We start from the raw sequence: 17,995 nt of genomic DNA on the forward strand, positions 1-17,995 counted from the left end.
GACGAACTTCAGTACCCTCAATTTTCTATAGGTGACGCATTTAAAGCTCCTTATAGGTCAGCAGTTTAGTGTTACGGAAGAGGTCTGGTGCTAGAATTATTGCTCTCATTCTAGCGTGTGCAGCGATATGTGACATGTGTATCGCAATGGATGTTTTCATGCGTAGGCGCCCTAGCGTGTGCTTTAACGTTTGTACGTTCGTATATGTGGGGGTGGGGGGGGCCTCAATTTTTTTTTGTGGGGGGATGGTATGTGCTTGGGTGTAACTTTTATTTTTTACAATTAAGAAATAACTTTGTTTCTTTTTACTTTTTTTTTCATCACATAGGCCATGTGATGATTTTTTGGTGCCAGGTTCTTTTTATTGAGGCATCCAGGGTCCAAAAGACCCTGCATGTCTCCCCTGTGCTCCACTGAATGTAATACGGTGCACATCGCACCGCATTACATTTTTTCCCGGCTTCCATGGCCTGGAATCTCTCAACAGGGACCCGAAAGTGACATCATAACGTTACTTCCGGGTCATGAGAAGAAGGGGAGGGGACGTGTCCGCTCTCCTCCCTCCCCTCTAGCCGAAGGCGATGAGCAGATGGGCAAGCGTAGCCCGGTAGACTTTATGGCGGGCGAGATACTGGCACTGTGTGGAAACAATCGGGCAGCAGCACTGCCACCCGAATGCTTCCACCTGACAAGTGAGCCCACTGCTTGCTCACATCAGAGCTAAGGTAGAAAAAAACGACCTGCCCGACGCCCGGAACTACATGTCCCAGGCATCGGGCGATAGGAATCAAACATCCCTGCTTGCTCTATCCAAAACTAAAAAAAAAAATTTACTATTTCTAATTTTACTCAAAAAAGTACCTTCTATTGCTCTCAGTCTCCTCAAATTTCCAGATTCTTTTTTTTTTTGCTGCTCAGATCTGACTTCCTGTTAGAGGGTGGCTATGTCTGTTCTCCATGGTCGAACTGTGTGCAGGATCGTGGCCACCCTCTCTTGCTCGCTTACTAAATGGATTAAGGACTATGGGATTTGTAATGTACATAGAGCAGTGCACATGACCACAACTAAAAAAGGAGTGGTTCAGGAACCCAATGAAGATGTTACAAGGAGGCAGAAAAACACAGTAAGAAACATTTTCATGAAAAATAGATTATGGGGCCAGAAAGTAGTGGATGAGTATGGATTCATTTTGGAGAATAAAAATATAATTTTAATGGGTTATTAAATTTTATCTTGTTATTTTGTGCTGGAGTTTGGCATTAGAACTAAAGTATATGTAGTCAAAATGTATTTGTTTGGTTTTTAATACAACGATGAAGCTCTACTGTCATGGTGACAATGTTTTTACCAGATAGGAAGTGAGACAAAATCTCCAACAGCAGCACAGAAGTAAATATACTTTTTATCAGTAGAGCAGGGGAAGGCTAGAAGTCCTCTCTGCTTTTTATTGCTGTAGCTTTCCTGGTTGTAGATTTTCTTTTACTTTCTGAATGGCCTAGTCACTGTGACAACTAGTGTGGGAATATCTCCAACACAGTCATACATGGAGAGTGAAGGAAAGAGAGAGCATCCTACACTGTACCTGATCTGCCTCATTTTATATGTACACATTTGATATTTTCAAGCATACACCATAATAAAATACCTTTCTACTGCTCTCTGATGTGGTGAAGAATCCTTGCTGAAAAATACTTACTAGAGGCAGGAGTGACATATTTGTCCCCAATACTGATATAGCCCATCTCATGGAATAGACCAATCCGATCCATATCGGTTTTTCCGTCTAAAGGCATTGTTGCGCAATGCAGATATGGCACGCTATGCTGTGACCTAAATCAGAATAATATTTTTATATAAGCTGCAAGAAACCAATAAATTATTTGCTGTCACAACAAATCAGTGAAAATGCTGTGTGAGTACAGACAAGAATTATTTATTAGGCACATACTAGAGGACTATGCATTATTAACACTAACTAACAAGTGTAGGTGTCGTTGTTTAATGAGTAAGGCGGGTGAGTGACGGCTGCAGAGGTGACACATTCTCTGTGCTGCCACAACATGTACTACAGCACACACACTGGGAATCTGGGGTCTGCTTGAAGTGGTATTTTACAGCTTGCTTAGTTGGGAAGGGTGGGGGTATGGCAGACTGAAGTTCCTGCTAGTCTGCTGCCCGGGTAGGTCCACACTTACTGTGGTCTCTGCAGCCATTGTCTACCCCTCCTCAGTGATAAATATTTACTGTTCACTTCCCAACCACATCGCTTAGTTGGCAGGAGTAAATGAAGAAAATACTTGGTACTTCCGGGTGTAGAGGAACATGCGAATCACTCTGCATCCTCTGTGACAGCGCTGATGTTTGGCTTAACACTTTCACCTTGGGGCGGAGAGAGAGTCCTCAGCCCTGTGTAAGCTCTTACTAGCTCTGACTCCGAGCTTACACAGAGCTTCCTTCCTTATTCCTAGTGGCGGATTGGTTCAGCTTGGTTACATCTAATACTCCGTATCTCAAATCAGGAGGGCCACTGGGGATACAGAAATTTACTGCAGTAGAATGAACTAAATACAGTCAGTGCTGATCTCTTCTGGGTACTGCTGGAGTGACTTGCCATCTGTCTACTGAACACAGGGGGTCACTCGCTCGGCACCTCTGCCATTCAGAGAACATCTAAGACCTTCTCTGATTGGTTGAGGTGGAGATTGTGGTGTCATTCACCCCTGCTCTCTGCCTCATCCAGTCAGAGAATACCTTGATTTCACTAAAAATAATACAAGATGTACACTGAATGGCAGAGGTGTTGAGCAAGTTACTGTGTTCAGTATACAGATGGCAAGTCACTCCAGCACCTGGAAGAGACCAGCATATAGCACAGGCTGCTGTACTGAATTTCTGCATCCCCAGCAGAAACATATGAAGTATAGATGTAGTCAAGCTGAATCAATCAGCCACCAGAAAAAAGGAAGGGAGCTCTGTGTAAGCTCTGAGTCAGAACTAGGTAGAGCTTACACAGGGTTGAAGACTTTTTCCCTGCCCCCAGGTGAAAGTGTTATTCCAATCACCAAGCATCCCTAGCAGCTCTCCGAATGTGAGATATGTAGGATTAAATGTAACCAATGAAGTTAATAAAAAAGATCATTCCTGGAGTTCAGCCTTTAGTAAGAATTTGAGGTATGGATATTTTATACATTGTTACATTGGGCCAGCTGGCACCAATGTAATTATGTATATGACATACCAGGCCAATCCCTGTGGAAGCTGGAAATCACTGAAATAGACACTCCAGGGACCAGGGATCTCCACTTACTTCTGAGTCCAATGCCGAGTGTCTGCTCTGCTGCACTGTAAACACAGGAGGCCGGCTGCTCAGCATGAGAGCCATTCAGAGAATGCTTTGCATCCTCTAAATGAATTCAAAGTATACTCTGAATGGACCATGTAGAGCAGCAGGGCGGTGATGCACCTGCAATTCATCTTTAAGACTGAACTCCAGGGAAAGTAAAATGCTCCCTTGAAGTGGGAATATCCTCTGTCCTGCAAAGGTTCAAATAGAAGTATGACCAAAGCCTTTCTGGTCATACTTCTCTTGTGGGTCACAGGAGCACACTTACATTTACACTCCTGTCACTTGCTATCAGCTGACATCACAGAGCAGCTCCAGGCTCTGGAAAGGATCCTGACAATATTGTCGGGATCTACCCAGCTGCCTGATTGACAGCTGGCATTCAGCTAAAAACCAAAACCAAATGCTCCCGCCCCCTCTCCTGTCTGGCGCTCCAGTGAGTGCCAGAGTGGAGAGTGGTGGCTGACATTCACTGCTGTCCACTCCGAGAAGACTGAGAACAGAGCGATCAGCAGTCATGTGACTGCTCAGTTCCTGGGCTTAGAGCTGACATGGGATGCTGTTTTACTTAGCCAATGTCTTGTGTTGCTAGAGCCTCTGCTCCCCTATGCTCGGTTGGTCACAAGACCTCTGACGTCATCAAGTCCAATGCAGAGCCCATAGCAGTGCACAGGACATGAAGGTGCCAAAAGATGGTCCACCAGGTGCTGGGGGAGCAGAGGATTGGGTAAGCAGAAGAACTTCTGCTGGTCCATTAGACATAAATGACCATTTAACCCCTGCAGTGCTGGTGCAGCCCCACCACAAAGGAGCATCTGTCCTGTCCCTGGCGTTGGGCTTTAAGAAGAACCTGTTGCCATCCCCTGCACAGACACAGCACAGGTTGGCACCAACTAGGGGGCCTCATTGCCTTAAAGCTTGCATGCCAATGACTTCTGTATCAGTCAGACTATTCCTGTTCTTGGCGTGTTTTCCTAATAAATATGCTCAGTGATCAGAGCAGGGGCTGTGCTTGTCAGTCCAGTAGTGAAGTCCTGGATCTCAGTGCTGCACTGTTCACTCTTCATTCATCTGGATGTAGACTCTTCAGCGCTGAGGATGAAGGTGGACCATGCTATGTAGATATAGGGACCCCAGAATAGTGTGCCTGCTCCATGGCAGTGTATGAGCCCCCCCAGTAGAACCTCCCTGTCCCCCCATTGACTAACTCTACCTGCTGCCTCTGGCTCCCTCTTCAGGTGTTCTCTTGCTGACTCCTGCTGTTAGCTATGGTTGCCATGGCTGCAGACCAGCTCTTTCTTAGTGAGAGCTGCTCACGGCCAATCAGAATGTCAGAGCCAATCGAACATTTCTATATAAAAATAAGACTCGTAGCCATCTCAGTACAACTTTTCCCAACTCTCATTGTGGATCTGTGGTGCACCTTCGGCCGATAACATGGCAAACGTGTATTTATATCTCCCTCTTTGTCAACCTTGGTAGCGCCCGTCTGTGATTGGTTTTCTCTGGAAAAGTGCATGCCGGGACTTGTAGTCTTACACTCGTATGTGTAGCGAGGTTGTCGGAAAGGATGGGAGGTTCCAGGGAACGTTTAACCAATCAGACGCGAGATAGTCACCTCTGGGCCTGGTGAGTGACACGTGCTGTGTGCGGAGTGATGTGATTGGAGGAAAGAGAGGAATCGGCGTTGTGTGCGGCTGGACTACAGAGAGGAGAGGTCGGCGACATGGTGAGTGTAATCATCATGGAGAGGAACACCTGGAGCACTCCTCACTCCGCAGATGATATTTACTGGCCCTGGGGGCCTCTGGCTTCAAGGCTTTGAGTCAGTAACTCAGAACCAGCAGCCAGGAGAGAACTGTCACTGGGATGAAGAATGAGATCTACAAATCACCTCCTTCATCACACTTTATTGAACATGCAGTATATCTTGCTCAGTGCAGCTCTTCCCTTAGGCCTCTTTCACACGGGCGTTCCGTATGTCCGTTTACAGATGAAGAACGGACACCCATGTATTTCTATGGACTAGTGGATGTAAATGGATGATCATCCGTTTACATCTGTTAATGTCCGCATCCGTTCTTTTGAACAGAAGAAACCCCTGAACTGACGAAAAACGGATGTAAATGGATGAATAACGGATGTAAACGGATGAGAATATGTAAACTGATCCGTTTTTTTTGTCGAATAACCGTGACTGAGTTGATGAAAAAACAGAACGCCCATCTGAAAGGACCCTTGAAGTGTTACTAAACCCAGGACCCTGCATTCACTATATCTGGCCTCCCGCAGTACACACAACATGGAAATTATTTTAGTAAATATAAACTGCTAAATACCTTTTCTCATCAGCAGTAAATACAGTAGCAGTCTTGTGACTTCTATCAGTGTCCAGCAGAGCACTGGTTAAAGGTTGTAGGAGGAGTTTTCATTTTCCCCTGATTGTCCTATGAGGCTGCATGACCTCTGAATAACCCCTGTCTGGACAATGCTGATTGGCTCTGTGCTGATCACACGTACCCTCCCAAAAAAATAAAAACTCTAGCTATACACACCAAACTGAACATGTACAGCTTGTCCCCAAGGCTCTGTTCTATTAGCAGATGGGAAGGGGGGGGGGGGGGGGGCAGTAGAAGAAGGGGAGGATTTGAGAAGACAGGATCAAACATAATTTTTACACAATGCAGAGGATTAACCATTTAGGCTTCACAATGAGAATAGCAAGCAAGAAAAAAGGTTTTATTGAGACAAAGGTCATGTTTACAGAAAAAGACCAAACATTGCAGATCTTACAATGCAGTGTCTGAAAATAACTCAAGGCATAGATGCAGCAGTTACATGGTCCAACAAATATCCTTACAAATACACAAGGAAAATGTAGTAGGAATGCATGATGAAATGTCAGCCAAACAGTCTATCCATAACCAGGTCTACCGGTGGATGTCCAAGCTGTTACCCCACACTTTATTAAACTTCGTTGGGCATCCCCAATGTTGAAAAATAATCTGCTCATATCTAAGAGTAATGTCCATGTGGTCTACCCCACTGTTCAGGCCCCTTTCACACATGGTGGACCCGTCAGTGGATCCGCTTGCTCAGCGGGGGATCTCTCCACTGAGCACGCGGATGACAGGTCCCTGTCCACTCTGCTGCAGAGCGGACACAGACACAGCCTGCTGTCCTCTATGGGTGGTCGGATGGAAATGGTCTGCCTGTCTGTTTTCATCCGAGTGTCATTCCATTGGATCTGATGGACGGAAGAGTAATGAATCCCCATCCGTCGGTTTTTATTAGATTGGATTGGATGTCGGTGGGTATAAATGGACACATGTCCGTTTACACCCGCTGCTCCATAGAGGAGAATAGAGGTCAAATCAGGTCCACCTGGAAAACGGGCAGGCGGACCATATCGGGATCTCCATGTAAAAGGGGCCTTAAGAGTGGGAGGGGAGGTGCTTTTCTAAGCAAGCATGATTTACTGCATATACAGACTGATTTTACTGTGGTGGGTTTGGAAACACTTTATCCACCCTTCGATTGTCAGCTGTAGTGTTGTAAAATCACAGGTGAGATATCTAAATACACAGTGTGCTAAATGTATCAGTGTCACTCCCAAACTAGAAACAACTCAGTGTATCAAACGACTATTTTCATACAAAGTATCCACACATCCTCCATACCAGTGTTTCTCAACCTCCTTCCAGTCAAGGCACCCCTTGTGAAATGGAATAAACTAGTAGTTTTACATAACGCAGCAGCATCCACACACATAGGACACCCAACATTAGAGGGGATTTGTTCTTTCAAAGCAAATACACTTTTTCACATTAGTACTGAATAGTATTTCAGCATTTAATTATCTCTCCCCCATGCAGCTAATGTGACCTCAGTGCTGACAGAGAGGTGCAGGGGGTCAAATAGGGATGCTTTGCATGTCCTCCTTATCAACCAATGATGTCAGCGGTTGTTAGGGCACTGGCAGCTGGTCTGCACAGTGCCAAAAATCATCATGGTGCACAATGAAAACCTGCGTGTAACAAAAAAGCAGGCTCGATGCACCCACTGGCTTGTACAAATTTTTTGGCCAATTTGGAGCAAATTTTAGGCATTTTGGCTAGGCACCCCTGAAGGACCCAGAAGGCACCCCAGGGTGCCCAGGTACCCTGGTTGAAAAACCAAACCTATGAACGTATTGTGCATAATTACATCAGTCCATATAAGCCATATAAGGGCCCATCACACCAGAAACTGCGTGTTTACTGTGCGTTTTTGCATGTGAAGTGACGTACATTTGATGCATGTTTTTTTATTGTCATTTGCAGTGCATTTTTCTTAAGCTCACTTTTCCTATGAGGTCACTTCCATCTTTTTCTTCCTGGGATGTTTATGTGCACTGCATTGCAGTGCATTGGCATGCAGTTTGCTGTACTTTTTTGACCACTGTAATGGTGTGAACTATTTATTTTGGACTGTTTATGCACTTGGATGCATCCCGCTTCATATGGTGTAATTAGGCCCTTAAAGTGGAAGTACACTGTACCTGAGTACTGCAAATCAAAAACACAATTTTATACATTTTTAACATTCAAAGCAAACTTCCCCATCCATCCATGTCTCCATACTTTTTTACTGAAAAAATCATTTTGAAAAACACCCTCCTAGTATTTCTGGTCGTGGCCATATTGAGTAAGGGCAGATGATTCATGTAGCATTTACTTCCTGGAGTCAGTCTGCCCTTAGCTCAGGCAAATAGACGGGGGGGTGTATGTAACTCGATAGAGGGTCAATACGAGCGCTTGGACATTAGTGTGAGCAGCTAGCATAAAGGTACAGCCTAAAAACCTTCAAATAAACATCATGTAGAAAATGCAGCGCTAAATAAAATGCAATGTAGACTAATATACATATAAACTTGTCTTTATAAATTATGCAAAAAGTACAATATAATAACAGCAGTATGTGCTTATAGTGATCAATAATCAATATTGATGCATCCCAACGTTGTGATAGTGGACATCCAACAGCAAGTGAGGTATCCGTGATTCCCATGCTCATAGGTGTGTATATAATATGCACTAACCAGATAGCGCACAAATCTGTGCGTTTGAGTAATCAGACCACTCCTGGTACTACAAGACGGGGGGGGTGTGCTTAACTGAGCAAACCCCTCCTAAAGACTCCTGGGATGTATTACATCATTTGCCTAGGCATGGAAACCAGGAAGTAACTGAAGAAATGAAAAAAAAGGTTAAAATAAGTAAATATAATATACCTTCCTATCTGTACCAAAGCTAGCAGCATAAGGATTAAAAATAGTCAATGCTGATTGAGAAAATGAAGTTCCGCTTTAAAGTGCTTCTAAATTTTGTCATTTTTCGTATAGAGACCACATACTAGCATTAGTGCTGTCAGTGCTCTGGCGCTTCCATCTTCACCCAGTCTTTTTTCCAGGTTTGCTCTGTTTGGCCACTTGAATGGCCGAGTCGTGATGATGTCACTCCCGCTCGTGCACACAGGAGTCACATCACCATGGTACAGAACATCAGGTGCCTTAATATACTCTAAGCTGCCCATACTCAAACCACTGTACATTACTGCTGCGAGGCAGGAGGAAGAATTTATGGCAGAAGAGGCCATCACGGTCAGTCCCTGCCTGTCAGCTTGTTTTTTGTTTTTTTACTTTTAGGTTTAATACCACTTTAATAGCTATCTTATAATTTACAATAAAGCCGGCACATATTGAATCATCTTTTTTGCACAACCTGGCAATTGCAGAAAGTTTTAAATGTGTACACCACACAAAATGGGAGCCATGGGTTATTAACTTTTCAGAAATGTTCAAGAATGAAGTGTAAACGTTTTTCTCAGAGGCTAGATGAGAAGAGTTACAAATAGTCCGTGCTAATATGAAATGCAGACTTAGACTGGATTTATAGCTGTGTGATGTGTTTTACTGTGCCATGTTTTATTTTAATATGCTTTTTTTTTTTTTTTTTTAGGTGCACTGCCATTACCTTCTACAGTTGTGACCAAAATTATTCAACCCCCAATGCTGTAAAGGGGTTTAGGGACTATAGTGTACATTTGGAATTGTATTCAGAATCAAATCCTACAAGGACGTTGTAACTACCCAAATGCAACTAAAATGACATCAATTGTTTATGTAATACAGTAGTAAATGGTTCTTATGTGGTTTCTTCATTGCCACAATTATTCAACCCCTTAAAGACTACCACTCTGAAGAACAGAGGTTCATACAGGTGCTTTCCATCAGGTATTGAAAACACCTGTGGATGTCACCGAGCAGCAATCAAGCATAATAAGCACCAATTAGGCAGCTTTAAAATGACTGTGATACTCAGCTCCTTCTAGACATTTACTGGTGTGGTTACAAACATGGTGAAGGCAAGAGAATGGTCCAGGAAGACAAGAGAAGAGGTGATTTCTCTTCACAGGAAGGGCAATGGCTATAAGAAGATTGCAAAGATGTTAAACATACCAAGAGACACCTTAGGAAGCATCATTCGCAAATTCAAGGCAAAGGGCACTGTTGAAACGCTACCTGGTCGTGGCAGAAAGAAGATGCTGACTTCGACTGCTGTGCGCTACCTGAAGCGTAGAGTGGAGAGAAGTCCCCGTGTGACTGCTGAGGAACTGAGAAAAGATTTGTCAGATGTGGGTACAGAAGTTTCAGCCCAGACAATAAGACGCACACTGCGTAATGAAGGCCTCCGTGCCAGAACTCCCAGGCGTACCCCCTTGCTGTCTCCAAAGAATAAGAAGAGTCAACTGCAGTATGCCAAAAGCCATGTGGACAAACCACAAAAGTTGTGGGATAGTGTTCTGTGGACTGATGAAACAAAATTAGAACTGTTTGGGCCCATGGATCAACGCTATGTTTGGAGGAGGAAGAACAAGGCCTATGATGAAAAGAACACCTTGCCTACTGTGAAGCATGGTGGAGGGTCAATCATGCTTTGGGGCTGTTTTGCTTCTGCAGGTACAGGGAAGCTTCAGCGTGTGCAAGGTACCATGAATTCTCTTCAGTACCAGGAGATATTGGATGGAAACGTGATGCAGTCCGTCACACACCTGAGGCTTGGGAGACGTTGGACCTTTCAACAGGACAATGATCCCAAGCATACCTCCAAGTCCACTAGAGCATGGTTGCAGAGGAAAGGCTGGAACATTTTGGAGTGGCCATCGCAGTCACCAGACTTAAATCCGATTGAGAACCTCTGGTGGGACTTAAAGAAAGCAGTTGCAGTGCGCAAGCCTAAGAATGTGACTGAACTGGAGGCCTTTGCCCATGAAGAATGGGCGAAGATACCCGTAGATCGCTGCAAGACACTTGTGTCAAGCTATGCTTCACGTTTAAAAGCTGTTATAACTGTAAAAGGATGCTGTACTAAGTACTAAGATTGAATGTCACTTGGGGGTTGAATAAAACTGATAATGCTGTGAGCACAGAAAAGACATTTGTGGTTATTTCATTATAACTGTTATGTTATATTTGTCTGACCTACAAGTGCCTCTTTAATGTAAATGTAAGCAAGATGACTGAATGATCAAAAGCAATGTCAAACTGGCCAAAACACTCAATTTCAGTGGGGGTTGAATAATTTTGGTCACAACTGTAGATCCAGGTGGACCCTCACGCACAACGTGACTTCATCAGGGATAGTACTATGGTCATCTTTGTGGTTGTTGAGCTTTACCCACAGAGCCAGCTGCATTGATATCAGGTGCTATTGCAGGATCACAGTGGCATATAAAAGGGAGGACTTCCCACAGAGGAGAAAGCTATGTGTTACCCCCACTAAAAGGGGAGATGCCTATCTGACCTGTTTACCTACACAGGTCCATGTAAGAAGGTGACGGTCCACCTGGATCTATATGTTCACTGTAATGATGCATTTACATTGAGGATTTACAGCACTGGGATTTTGGGTGCAGTCACCAGTAGGAAGATGCTCTTCTCCATCTGGATTTCTTGAAGCGCTTTTTACTTACGCTGGACTTACCTTGGAATTGTCTTTATATTATTTGTTTGTTTTCACATCATTAATATTGTTTGCGCAGTGCAACACTTTTTCACTTGTATATATATATATATACACACACACACACACACACACACACACACTATCTCACAGAAGTGAGTACACCCCTCACATTTATGTAAATATGTTATTATATCTTTTCATGTGACAACACTGAAGAATTGACACTTTGCTACAATGTGACGTAGTGCGTATACAGCTTATATAACAGTGTAAATTTGCTGTCCCCTCAAAATAACTCAACACACAGCCATTAATGTCTAAACTGCTGGCAACAAAAGTGAGTACACCCCTAAGTGAAAATGTCCAAATTTGGCCCAAAGTATCAATATTTTGTGTGGCCACCATTTTCCAGCACTGCCTTAACCCTCTTGGGCATGGAGTTCACCAGAGCTTCACAGGTTGCCACTGGAGTCCTCTTCCACTCCTCCATAATGACATCACGGAGCTGGTGGATGTTAGAGACCTTGCGCTTTTCCACCTTCCATTTGAGGATGCCCCACAAATGCTCAATAGGGTTTAGGTCTGGAGACATGCTTGGCCAGTCCATCACCTTTACCCTCAGCTTCTTTAACAAGGCAGTGGTCATCTTAGAGGTGTGTTTGGGGTTATGTTGGAATACTGCCCTGCTGCCCAGTCTCCGAAGGGAGGAGATTATGTTCTCCTTCAGTATGTTCCAGTACATGTTGGTATTCATGGTTCCCTCAATGAACTGTAGCTCCCCAGTGCCGGCAGCACTCATGCAGCCCCAGACCATGACACTCCCACCACCATGCTTGACTGTAGGCAAGACACACTTGTCTTTGTACTCCTCACCTGGTTGCCACCACACAAGCTTGACACCATCTGAACCAAATCAGTTTATCTTGGTCTCATCAGAATACAGGACGGTTCCAGTAATCCATGTCCTTAGTCTGCTTGTCTTCAGCAAACTGTTTGCGGGCTTTCTTGTGCATAATCTTTAGAAGAGACTTCCTTCTGGGATGACAGCCATGCAGACCAATTTGATGCAGTGTGTGGCGTATGGTCTGAGCACTGACAGGCTGACCCCCCACCCTTTCAACCTCTGCAGCAATGCTGGCAGCACTCATACGTCTTTTCCCAAAGACAACCTCTGGATATGACGCTGAGCATGTGCACTCAACTTCTTTGGTCGACCATGGCGAGGCCTGTTCTGAGTGGAACCTGTCGTGTTAAATCATTGTATGGTCTTGGCCACCGTGCTGCAGCTCAGTTTCAGGGTCTTGGCAATCTTCTTATAGCCTAGACCAGGGGTCTGCAACCTTTAAGACATAAAGAGCCACTTGGACCCGTTTCCGAAGGGAAAAAAAGACTGGGAGCCGCAAAACCATTGCAACATTTAAAACAAATCCGACACTGCATATATTGTTTCTTACCTTAATGCTTTATACAGGATCATGCAGTTAGCTGTCAATCTGAAGAAAAAAAGAACTTTTTCACTTAACAATGTAAAATATATTTTTGCACATTAATAGCTAATTAAAATATTTAATTTATCTGGTTAATGGGATTTTTTCTCCTGAACCTCAGTGCACAGTGTCTGCACATCAGGGCTGTAAGGCGTCACCTTCATTTTCACACAGGCTTGCAAGCTGTCATCTGTGAGGCGTGATCAATGTTTGTTTTTAATATAGTTCATGTTGGAGAAGACCTGCTCACATACATATGTGGAGCCGAAGATCGAAAGCACTCCAAATGCATACTTTTTCATGTTTATATAAGTGTTGGGGATAGCATTCCAGGGTTCAAATACAAGTTTGTCCTGTTTGGGAAGGTTTTTAATATCACTCCATTTATGATTCTGTGCCAGAATGGCCTTCTGCCGGGCAACATCCTCAAGAGTAGCGGTCAAGCATTTAAACTTGGACACCCATATATCTTTGTCGGCTATATCGGCCAATTCCATCTCAAGATCAGGTTGACTTACACCTGCAAATGCAGTCATATTCAATAGGGATGGATCGATCGCCAGGGGAATGACAGGGAAGGATAATGTGTTTTTTTCCTCTCTGAACTCACAGAATCGTTTCCCAAACGAACTTTGCATTGTGGTGATTGCAGACTTGAAATATTCCAAATTGATTGTATCATGACTTTGTTTGAACTCTCTCAAAGAGGGAAAGTGAGACAGTGTACCTCTCTGTAAATCTTTGATAAACACTGTCAACTTGCGCTCAAAAGCCAAAACCTCTTCCAGCATGTGCAGAGCTGTGCCTCCTTTCCCCTGAAGGGTTGTATTTAGCGTGTTTAGATGTGCTGTCATGTCTACCATAAAATGTAATTTTTCCAGCCACTCTGGCTGTTCCAGCTCAGCAAAGGTGAGCTCTTTGCTGGCCAGGAAGGTTTTTACTTCTTCTAAACATGTGACAAAGCGTTTTAGCACCTCGCCTCTGGACAGCCACCGAACCTTGTTGTGGAGCAGGAGGTCAGAATATATGCTTTCCACTTCATCCAATAACAAACGGAACTGGCGGTGGTTTAAACCCTTTGCCATTATCTTATTAACAATTTGAATTATCACATCCATCACTTTTGTGCATTCTGGCGGAAATGTTTGAGCACATAATGCCTCTTGGTGCAGGATGCAATGTTATGACAGCAGCGTTCTACCAAGCGCCTTCTGCAGTAGAGCCACAAAGCCCTTCCGTGCACCTCTCATACTCGGTGCCCCATCAGTAGCCACTGAGACCAGGTGTTTGGTGTTTATTTTTTTAGCAGTTAAAAAGTCCAGAACAGCCTTACAGATATCCTCACCCCTTGTTTGGTCTTTTAGTGGTATCAGCTCAATCAGTTCTTCCTGTGGCCCAAAAGAGTTCACATAACGACAGAGCAGTGCTATTTGTTCAATATCACCTTTATCTTTGGACTCATCACAGGCGATGGAGTACGCCACAGCTGAATTAATGTCTTGAATTTGCTGTTTGCTAATGTTTTCTGCCATTTTTAGGGTTCTGTCTTTGACAGTCTTCGCAGAGAGTGGCATGTCTTTGATTTTCTGTCCAATTTCATTCTTGTTTTTGAAGTCCATGTATAGATGTTCCGAAATCTTAATGAATGTTTCTTTTATATACTCTCCATCTGTGAAGGGCTTCCCGTGCTTGACTATTTCCTGAGCGGCCACAAAACTAGCATATGTTGTGGAATTTGCAGACTTCACCCACTTCTTGAAATTATTTTTGCTCATATTAACCTTCCTCATAAGTTCTGCAACGGCTTTTCGTCTCTCATCTCCATCTGGATATTTTTCAGCAAAGGCTGTGTGTTTATTCTGGAAATGCCTTGCAACATTGGACTTTTTGTGGTTTGCTAATTTCTCACCACATATTAAGCATACTGGTAAACCAATCTCGTCAGTAGAGAATGCAAATGATTCTGTCCATGTATCATTAAACACTCTGTTTTCTTCAGAAATTTTTCTCTTCTTGCCTTTATCCATGGCTGACCTACCAGGGGGTCGAAAACAGCGACGTAAGTAGAAATCACAGGGCCCATGCCAAAATTTGCTATGCCCACCCCCCTCAAGTTCCAGCCACCCCCTCCCCTCGTTTCCCTGCAACCTGTGTCAAAATTGTTCGATATGTCTGCCGCACTACCACTGTACCGCTAAAAATCACAGATCACCGCCATTACTGGTAAAAAAAAGAATAAAAATGCCATAAATCAGCAGATGCGGCAATGTGTGCGCAAACAAATCAATGTACGCTTGCGATTTTTTTTTTTACCAAAAACAAGTAAAAAAATACATATCGGCCAAACTGATGAATACATTTTTTTAAATATTTTTTTGGATATGTATTATAGCAAACAATTATTTAAAAATGTTATTTTTTTCTAAATTGTCGCTCTTTTTTGGTTTATAGCGCAAAAAATAAAAACCGCAGAGGTGATCAAATACCACAAAAAAAAGCTCTATTTGTTTGAAAAAAAGGACGCCAATTTTGTTTGGGTACAACGTCGCACGATCACGCAATTGTTAGTTAAAGTGACGCAGCGACAAATCGCAAAAAGCGCTCTGGTCATGAAGGGGGTTTAAGGGCCCAGTAAGCAAAGGGTTAATCAGGGCCACAGTGTATCGTCATAATCACAATCATAGCCTTAGGTAAATATGAGGGCCCCATGTAATCCAAATTATAAATATATTATTATATTATTGTCACTTTTCTATTAATATTTTTTTAACCCCCCTCAGAACTACTTTTCATAGAAAACGTTAAATTAACTTACCTTTTTTTGTTCTTCACTCCCGCGCAGTGCTGTGTTCTTCACGCTCATGCAACGCTAGCTCACGCTGGTTTCGGCTCTGTCACTCCTCCCTCTTGCACACAGGCGGCCTGACGTCACCAGGTACTGTACTCGTGGCGAGGCGGAGCTGAACCACGTTTAGTAGCTACGGCAACCCTATTGCCTGTCACCTGGTGGACAGTGTGCTCCGGAGCCGCAGCAAAGGTGAAAAAGAGCCGCATGCCCGCCTAGACCATCGTTATGTAGAGCAACAATTCTTTTTTTCAGATCCTCAGAGAGTTCTTTGCCTTGAGGTGCCATGTTGAACTTCCAGTGACCAGTATGAGAGAGTGAGAGCGATAACACCAAATTTAACACACCTGCTCCCCTCCCCATTCACGCCTGAGACCTTGTAACACTAACGAATCACAGGACACCAGAGAGGGAAAATGGCCAAATGGGGCCCAATTTGGATATTTTCACTTAGGGGTGTACTCACTTTTGTTGCCAGCGTTTAGACATTAACGGCTGTGTGTTGAGTTATTTTAAGGGGACAGTAAATTTACACTGTTATACAAGCTGTATACTCACTACTTTACATTGTAGCAAAGTGTAATTTCTCCAGTGTTGTCACATGAAAAGATATAAAGTATTTACAAAAATGTGAGGGGTGTACGCACTTCTGTGAAATACTATATATATATATATATATATATATATACACACACATATATATACATATACATACACACAGGTGAAACTTGAAAAATTAGAATATCGTGCAAACGTTAATTTATTTCAGTAATGCGACTTGAAAGGTGAAACCAATAAATGAGATAGACTCATTACATGCAAAGCAAGATAGTTCAAGCCGTGATTTGTCATCATTGTGATGATTTTATGGCTTACAGCTCATGAAAACCCCAAATCCACAATCTCAGAAAATTAGAATATTCCATGCGATCAATAAAACAAGGATTGTACATAGAACAATATCTGACCTCTGAAAAGTATAAGCATGCATATGTACTCAGTACTGGGTTTGGGCCCCTTTTGCAGCAATTACTGCCTCAATGTGGCGTGGCATGGAAGCTATCAGCCTGTGGCACTGCTGAGGTGTTATGGAAGACCAGGATGCTTCAATAGCAGCCTTCAGATCTTCTGCATTGTTCGGCCTCATGTCTCTCATCTTTCTCTTGGCAATGCCCCATAGATTCTCTATGGGGTTCAGGTCAGGCGAGTTGGCCAATCAAGCACAGTAATCCCACGATCATTGAACCAGGTTTTGGTGCTTTTGGCAGTGTGGGCAGGTGCCAAGTCCTGCTGGAAAATGAAGTCAGCATCCCCATAAAGCTCGTCTGAGGAAGGAAGCATGAAGTGCTCCAAAATCTCATAAAAATCTCATGATACCATCAATGAAATGCAGCTCCCCAACACCAGCAGCACTCATGCAGACCCACAGAAGGACACTGCCACCACGTTTCACTGTAGGCACTATGCATTTTTTTCTGTACTTTTCACCTTTGTGACGCCATACAGTTTTGAAGCCATCAGTTCCAAAAACATTTATCTTGGTCCCATCACTGCAGAGTACCAGTAGTCGTCTTCTTTTTCAGCATGGGCCCTGGCAAATTCTAGGCAGGCTTTTTTGTGCATAGGCTTTAGGAGAGGCTTCCTTCGTGGAAGACACCAATGCATTCCATTCCTCTGCAGTGTATGCCATATTGTGTCACGGGAAACAATCACCCCAGTTTGGCTTTCTACTTCTTTAGCTAACTACAGTGAACTTTCATGGCAATTTTCTTCAACCCTTCTGATCAGAAGACACTCCTGTCGAGGTGTTAACTTCTGTGGGTGGCCTGGACATCTCCGTGAGATGGTTGCCGTTCCACTTTTGTTAAATTTTTGGATCACTTTTGCTACAGTATTCTGACTGATAAGTAAAGCTTTGCTGATCTTGTAGCCTTCACCTTTCTTTTGTAAAGAAATTATTTTCTTTCTCAGGCCTTGTGACATTTCCATGTGGTGCCATTGCTGACAGCATGAAATGGGAAGGGGTTTTCTTTGTTAAAGTATTACTAAACTCACAACAGTAAAATCAGTCTGTAAATGCAGTAAAGCATGCTTGTTATACTCACTGTGGAACCTAAGGGGTTAATCCTCTGCATTGTGTAAAAATGCAGTTTGATCCTTTCTTCTCTGTTCCTCCCCTTTTTCAAGCGACCACCGCTTATCTCCAGACTGAACCGTAGGCATGCATATGCTCAGTTTGGTGTATATTGCCAGAGGTTTTTTTTTTCTTGGGAGAGTGCATATGATCAGCACAGGGTCAATCTACACTGTCCA

The 17,995-nt window shown here is 43.5% G+C and overlaps 3 protein-coding genes across 3 annotated transcripts in view; all 3 read right to left on the reverse strand.

Annotated features, from left to right (window-relative positions):
- LOC149469172 (cilia-and flagella-associated protein 96-like) overlaps positions 1-4,739 on the reverse strand; it is a 37,359-nt gene extending 32,620 nt beyond the window's left edge. The window contains exons 1-2 of the mRNA XM_089669600.1: positions 4,558-4,739; positions 1,698-1,831 (exon numbers count right to left, since the gene is read on the reverse strand). Coding sequence (XP_089525726.1) covers positions 1,698-1,794 — 97 coding nt within the window. The 5' untranslated portion in view covers positions 1,795-1,831; positions 4,558-4,739. The remainder of the gene's footprint in view (positions 1-1,697; positions 1,832-4,557) is intronic.
- An 8,301-nt stretch (positions 4,740-13,040) lies between these two features.
- On the reverse strand, positions 13,041-13,922 carry LOC149469173 (general transcription factor II-I repeat domain-containing protein 2A-like). The gene has a single exon (XM_089669667.1). It carries the CDS (start codon positions 13,920-13,922, stop codon positions 13,041-13,043), a length of 882 nt encoding a protein of 293 aa, XP_089525793.1.
- A 96-nt stretch (positions 13,923-14,018) lies between these two features.
- LOC149469174 (general transcription factor II-I repeat domain-containing protein 2-like) lies at positions 14,019-14,864 on the reverse strand. The gene has a single exon (XM_089669668.1). It carries the CDS (start codon positions 14,862-14,864, stop codon positions 14,019-14,021), a length of 846 nt encoding a protein of 281 aa, XP_089525794.1.
- Between the last annotated feature and the right edge of the window lie 3,131 nt (positions 14,865-17,995).

This window comes from Staurois parvus, unplaced genomic scaffold (assembly GCF_062004578.1).
Source record: "Staurois parvus isolate SC_StPar_1 unplaced genomic scaffold, SC_StPar_1.0 ptg000080l, whole genome shotgun sequence".
In the NCBI taxonomy this organism is placed as follows: domain Eukaryota; kingdom Metazoa; phylum Chordata; class Amphibia; order Anura; family Ranidae; genus Staurois; species Staurois parvus.